General features: G+C 52.9%; 1 protein-coding gene across 1 annotated transcript; it reads left to right on the plus strand.

Moving 5' to 3' along the window:
- The first annotated feature begins 561 nt into the window (after window positions 1-561).
- On the plus strand, window positions 562-5982 carry PTGES2 (prostaglandin E synthase 2). Its single transcript, XM_055721049.1, has 7 exons — window positions 562-783; window positions 1582-1776; window positions 2455-2510; window positions 3137-3289; window positions 3856-4056; window positions 4368-4485; window positions 5185-5982. Exons 1-7 carry the CDS (start codon window positions 583-585, stop codon window positions 5311-5313), a joined length of 1053 nt encoding a protein of 350 aa, XP_055577024.1. The 5' UTR covers window positions 562-582; the 3' UTR covers window positions 5314-5982.
- The last annotated feature ends 546 nt before the right edge of the window (window positions 5983-6528 follow it).

Below are 6528 nucleotides of genomic sequence, written 5' to 3' on the forward strand. Positions count from 1 at the left end.
AGCGCTGCTGTGAGGAGCCGCCGCCGCCGCGCGGTGCCGAGGCCGCCGCAGGGGGGGTTCCCGCCGGCCGCCCACCCCCAAGGCACCGGCGCCCATCGCGTTGCCCTTGGCCCAGCGCCGCGCCTCGCTCGCCCTGAGGAGGCCTGATCGCTGCTTGGCCTCGTCATCGCCACCCCCGGGAGGTGCCACCGGGATGAAAATAACTTATAATTAGAGCACTAATTCAGGCGGCGCCTCCGGAGCCGGCCGGCGCGACGGCTCCATCACTAACGGGGTATCGGGGCGAAGAGGCTGCGTCCCCGCCTGGCACCGCCGCCAGCCCTGCCGCCGTGCGGGGCCGGGCCGCGCTGCGCCCCCAGGAGGGCGGCCGAGCGCTGCAGTAATCACTGAGCACCAGTGTAATTAGCGGCCGTGCCCGTGCCCGGGTGAACAAGGCGGCTCCGGGCGCGGAGCGGCGCGCGCGGGCAGGGGCCACGGAACCGGCGCTCTGGGATTCGCTGACCCCGGCGCCAGCGCCGCAGCCACCGGCGGGGCGGGGCCGCTGCAAGCCCCTCCCCTCCCCGCGCGCGCCCTGCCGGGAAGATGGCCGCTGCCGGCAGGGCCTGGCGGGCCGCCGCGCTGCTGCCGCCCTGGCGGCTGCGGGCCCCGCGCCGCGCCTACGGGGCCGCGGCGGGAGCGGCAGGTGGAGGCCGCCTGCTGCTGGGCGCCGCCTTCGCGCTGGGCGGCGGTGCCGGCCTCTACATGGCGGCGCGGCACCGGCTGCGGGAGCACTCGGCCGCTGAGGTAACGCGCCGCCGGGCCCCGCTCGCCGCCTGAGGCGGCTGCCCCCGCCCGCGGGCCGCCCGCTCCCTCCCGCCTCGCCCGGGCGCGGCGGCAGCCCCAGGAGACGGAGCCGCGGGGCGTTTCTCCCGGGCCGGGCGGCCTCTGGCGCCCCGGTCTGGAGGCGGCGGCGGCCGGGGCCGTGCGGGGCGCTCGCTCGGCGGTCGGGCAGCGCGGTGCCCCGGCGCGGGGTACCCGGCACACGGCGGCTGGGCAGCGGCCCGGGGTGGCTGCATCTGCTCCGGGCGGGGACCAGCGCCGGCGCGGGCACAGCGGGGCTGGAAAGCGGCCCCTGCTGCCGTCCCCCCGGCCCCGCCGTTTCCCGGGGCCGCGATCCGCGCACACGCGTGTGCCCCGGCAGCTCCCCCGCCTCGGCCCCTCACAGACTGCTGGGGGCTGAGGGCTGTGCATGTTGCATGTAAACGGCTGTTTCAGTTCTGATTTAAAGGTGATTAAAGAACGGCCGTGTTTTTCTTTAGTTTTAGGATTTACTTCAGGAGGGGTAGATTGGGGTTTAACTTCTGTTTTTCCTGGCTCCGGCAGATTAAATAGGTATTTAGGAAAACAGATGTTTGGTCCCAACGGCAGGTGAATATTTGTGAGGCCATTTGAAGAAAGCGTCTGTTAGCCGAGATGTTATGATGGTCAGGTGTCAATTGTGAATGCCAGTGACTGTGATTTCATGGCAAGGATAAGGGTGGAAGGAAGGTAATATCTGTATTCTTAGTAGAAAATGGACGCTTCTGCTCTCTTCTTCCCCAGCTGCCTGCAGGGACCCTGCAGCTCACTCTCTACCAGTATAAAACGTGTCCATTCTGCAGCAAAGTCCGAGCTTTTCTTGATTACCATGGACTGCCCTATGAAATTGTGGAAGTGAACCCAATAATGAGGAAAGAGATCAAATTTTCTTCCTACAGGAAGGTGCCTATCCTGCTCGCCAACGCTGGAAGCCCTCTGGTACGTCTTACTATTCTGAAAGCTTGATTTCCCCACAGGCAGTGGTCTGCAGGCATTTGTCTCTGTCATGTCTTTGATTTATCACATGCACTGTAATTTTTAGATCATATTTTATTCTCTCAAGAGCCTAAGATTTGCTTCTTGCTTCATTACTTTCTCTGTTTGGCCTTACTAGAGTCTTTGTTGGCCTGTCTTGCAAGGTGTGTTGTTTTGTGTATTGATTTTAAACGCAGTGGTTATCTAGCTTCCGTCAGCCATTGTACAGGACATATCACTTGTACCAGTGGTAACAGGAACTGCTTATATCTTGTGGGGAAAAAATGAGATCTCAAGAATACTGAAGATTCAACTTGGCTTTTTTTTTTTTATGTTAGTGTTGCTTTTCCTTCTTCACTGCCAAGAGCCTAAATCCAAAACTCGCTAGTATTGCATGTGCACCCAGCCCTCGGGTCCTCTGTTGTCAGAATGAGAGACAAATTTGAAGTGATGCTTATCAGCAGCCACAGAAGGGATCAGAATGTCTTGAGATGTGCAGGGGCTCCAGTGAAAATGCATGGTGGGGAAGGAGGACTGTAGTACTAACTTGGAGCCTCAGCATGCAGGGGAGAAAGTTTTGAAGAATTTCCTGTTCAATTACACCAGCTTCTTTTAAAAGTTTGGCTTACTTCTGTTTTTCAGCAATTGAATGACTCTTCGGTGATCATCAGCGCAATAAAGACCTATCTCATTTCCAAGTAAGAAAACGGGGTGATGGGAGAGGAGTTGAGTGTGAATGGCCTTAGGAAACTAGAGATGTAGAAAGACTCTCAGAGTTGGTCATAAGTATCTTGTTGACCTTGGTCTCTGAAGCTCTGGACGTTCGGGCCGGTTGACCTGAGCCTGGCTGGGATGATGTGGATGGTAGCTGTATATGTTGTGGGGTGTGTGTAGTCAAGTAAAGCTTTTACCTTTCAGAAATGCTGTTTCACCTGTGAGATTCTCTGCACAAAACCTACTTAAACACAGAGCAGTGTTAGTCCTGGAACTAAGCTTACAATTAACCAGTTATAACATCTAGAATTAAATGAAATTGCTCTGCCTGCGGCCTGTCCTTTAGGTCCACTTGAGCACTTGAGAATGATATAGTTACATGCCTGCAAACATTTCTGTTCCAACACAGACAAAGGTGTGTACGCTAATAATAGTTATTTGCAAGTAGTTGTTCTAGTCTCTTTTCAAAACTTATTTCAAACAGAATTTGGAACTTTGTGTGCTTATTTTCAGAATAATACATCTTAAAGTATGTATCTTTCAATCTGTCTTCTGGTCTTGCTCATTTGTGTAGCAGCCAGATCAGTGCTAACGGTGTTTCTGTCTACAGGAGGAATAGCTTAGAAGAGATTGTGTCATTTTATCCTCCTATGAAGACTGTGACTGAGCAAGGCAAGGAGGTATTTGAGTATGGTAATAAGTACTGGCTCATGCTGGATGAGAAGGAGACAAAGCGAGTCTATCCTGTCAAGGAAGTGAGAGTGTAAGTGCTCTTAAGTTTCTGAGCCCCCCAAGTAGGGCCACAGCCCCCTCTGTATGTACTCAGGGATGATGCAGATAAAAAAATCCCACTGGTGCTGGCAAATCCTGTCACACCCCCATTAGTGTTTAAAGCCTCAATAGTTACAGTGGTTTTGCTGTGTTTCTTACATAATTTGAATCAGTGCTGTTAGACAGCCTAGTTACCACCATCGTGCTCATGCTAGCCTTCAGTTGCCTCCCCCTTCCTTCTTGGCCTTTCCTTTACATCGCAGGGGAATGCTGTGGAGTGCTGTTTCCCCTTTCTACTTTAGCTTTCTCCTATTGGGAGGAGGAGCTAGTGCTCTATCTTAGTCTTAATTTCAGTTTGAGGTTGGAGGAGCCTTGCCAAAGATAAAGATACTGAGTGCATTTCAGAGAGGTCACCAGAGCACAGGGCTGGGCAGGAGTTTTTGACATGTCTGTCCTTGGCAGAACCTCTGGCTAATGCCGGTGTGATTCTGCCTGCCTCCTGTAGCTCTGCAGCCTGTAGCTCATTCACCAAAAAGTTTTCCTTTTGAATGCTTGCAGGGAAGAAATGAAGTGGAGAAAATGGGCAGATGATTGGCTTGTTCACCTCATCTCCCCCAATGTTTACCGCACCCCCAGAGAAGCTTTGGCATCTTTTGATTACATTGTCCGTGAGGGGAAGTTTGGCACCGTGGAAGGTTTCTTTGCCAAGTACATGGGGGCTGTTGCCATGTTCTTCATTAGCAAGAGGCTGAAGAAAAGGTTGGTACCACCGAGCACCGAGTACGCAAGAGTAGTTGTTCCTTAGCCTCCTCAGCGGTGAACCCCAGATATCAAAGGGCAGAACCTCAGAGTTTTAAACCAAACCACTTAATCGAATGTGATAGCAGCTGTACTACCGTAACTGGAGGTACTGAACTCCTCTACTCACCCACTACTTAAGCACTAACTGCCCCCTTCACTCCAAGGTACCTTCCTAATTCCCAGCCAAAGACCAGCCCATAGGGTGAGACATAAGAAGGTTAAAGAAATAAAAAACCTAGTGTCTTCAAATTAGTTCTTCTCTTATCCAGACATCACCTTCAAGATGATGTCCGAGAAGACTTGTACGAGGCAGTTAACGAGTGGGTAAAAGCTATTGGCAAACATCGTCTATTCATGGGTGGAAACCAGCCGAACCTCGCTGACCTGGTAAGCGGTTAATTCTTGCATTGGTTCATAGGTGTATTACAAATTACAAAATCCAGTTGCTTCTCTGTGTGAAATGGTTAATACAAATATAGGCAGAGAAGGTGAGTTCATGAGATCCATTGTCATTGTCCTTTGTGCCGTAATACAATTCCCACATGAAAGGAACTTAACGTTACTTAGGACTAGGTTTGTTGCTGGAACCTGCACTTCCCATCGGCTGCAGGTGGATGTTACTGATCATGTGGAAGCATGATCGAAGCAGGTCACAAGCCAGGACACTGCTCTGGCTCGTGACTGCCGGTGAATAAAGCCTCATGCCTGCACGTTCAGCGCTGCTGGCGTTCCCATTGCAGGCAGCAGTACACAGTGGAGCAGGATTCATCCCCTGCACCAGCAGTTCTCCTTGGAATGCAAGTGAAGCATTTCACATCAGGGCTTGATGCAGAGGTGGGATTAACTTTTGCCCCATTACTGTGCGTAGATCCTCATCTTTCCTTACTGTTTCTTCATGGAAAAACATGCATATTCTTAACTGCCTTTCTGCCACTCAGTCTTCCTTGCTAATCGGTCGTGGCATAGATGACAGGACAGGGAAAGAGCCTTATTGGCTAGGCTATTGAGACATCTACTGGCACCCTGAGCTGTTCTGCACTGCTGACTCTTTCAGTGTTGTTCGAATCTTTGTCTGATCTGGCACAGGCAGTGTACGGGGTCCTCCGAGTCATGGAAGGGCTGGAAGCCTTTGATGACATGATGGTTAACACCAAGATTCAGCCTTGGTACCAGCGCATGGAAGAAGTCATTCGAAAAGCTGAAGTTAAAGTCTGATGCCAGCTGCAGCTGCCTTCCTGAAGTACTTGCATGGTAAAAAAAAAACTTCAGAAGGAATGGCATTTATTTTTAGAGTTGAACGGACTGGTCACACCTAATGGATGGGCATGCAGGCACAGAGAATGTCCTGTTCAGAGTATCAAGTCGCAGTGAGCAGAAGGGATCCAGCTGGGGGTGTGTTTGAATATGGTATTTAGGAGGATGGGGATGGGTGAAAGGAAGGGATTTTGGATGCTGCTGGAAAGGAGAAGCTCCAAACTGAAGAAGGCAGCAAATAGGCTTCTTTTAGGTGCAAGCCATTCTCAGAGCAGGCTACTGTAAAAGCAATATGCTCTTGGCTAGTGTTGCAGCCATGTCAGGTATGGTGGGTCTGAGCAGCTTTTGCTTCAGGCTGTCTTCCACTACTCATCCATGTCATCTGAAGTGTTTTCCTGACTGAGAGACTGGATACTAGTTTTTAAGCGACGATTTTTGCTGCGATAGAATCCTGTAAACCCAGTGCCGAGGGAACTGGAGGAATCCACGGTACTGGGAAAGGCATCCTTCCTGTGACAGAAATGATGCTGCGCTCAGCAGATTGTATGCTTTTACTCTCTCCATGTAAACGGTTCTTTCAGTACTTGATTCTGTACGGTCTGCAAGGATAAAGGCTTGCTTTTTTCCGTGCCCTTTGTGAGATCTGTGAGTTCTTACTTTGCCTGTTACGCCCAGGAAGCACACCCTACCCCAAAATCACTAACGCAGAGCAGTTGTGTGAAAGATGAATCTTTCATGAAATCTCTGTGCAATACCCCCAAAAACTGGTGTGTTCTTGTTTTGGAAAAAGAAGGGTTAAGAGCAGTTTGCGAGCCCCAGGTGCTCTGGGTGCTTCTGTGAGAGCACCGGAGGTTCCCGGGGGCCAGGGCTGTTACCCCTGCTCGAGGCCTTGCGGGGAGCCCGCCGTGCGGCACAGCGGTTACGGGGGTTACTACAGGGGTTACGTGCCCGTTGCTGTCACTGACGGGAGCTCTGTTCCCCGGGGGGAGGGCAGGTTACTTCGGGTGCCTGGGCCCGCCTGCGCCGGTGAGAGGCGTGGGGGGCGGTTGGGTGGGCGCCGCCGGGGGAAGCCCCTTGCGGTAACCGGGAGCGCCGCTCGGTGGCGGACGGGACTGCCCGGCCTCCCGCGCCCCAGCGCCTTAAGCGGGGTCCGAAACGCGCCGGGCCGGGCCCCGC

The sequence above is a fragment of the Falco cherrug genome, chromosome 9 (assembly GCF_023634085.1).
Source record: "Falco cherrug isolate bFalChe1 chromosome 9, bFalChe1.pri, whole genome shotgun sequence".
NCBI classification, from domain to species: Eukaryota; Metazoa; Chordata; class Aves; order Falconiformes; family Falconidae; genus Falco; species Falco cherrug.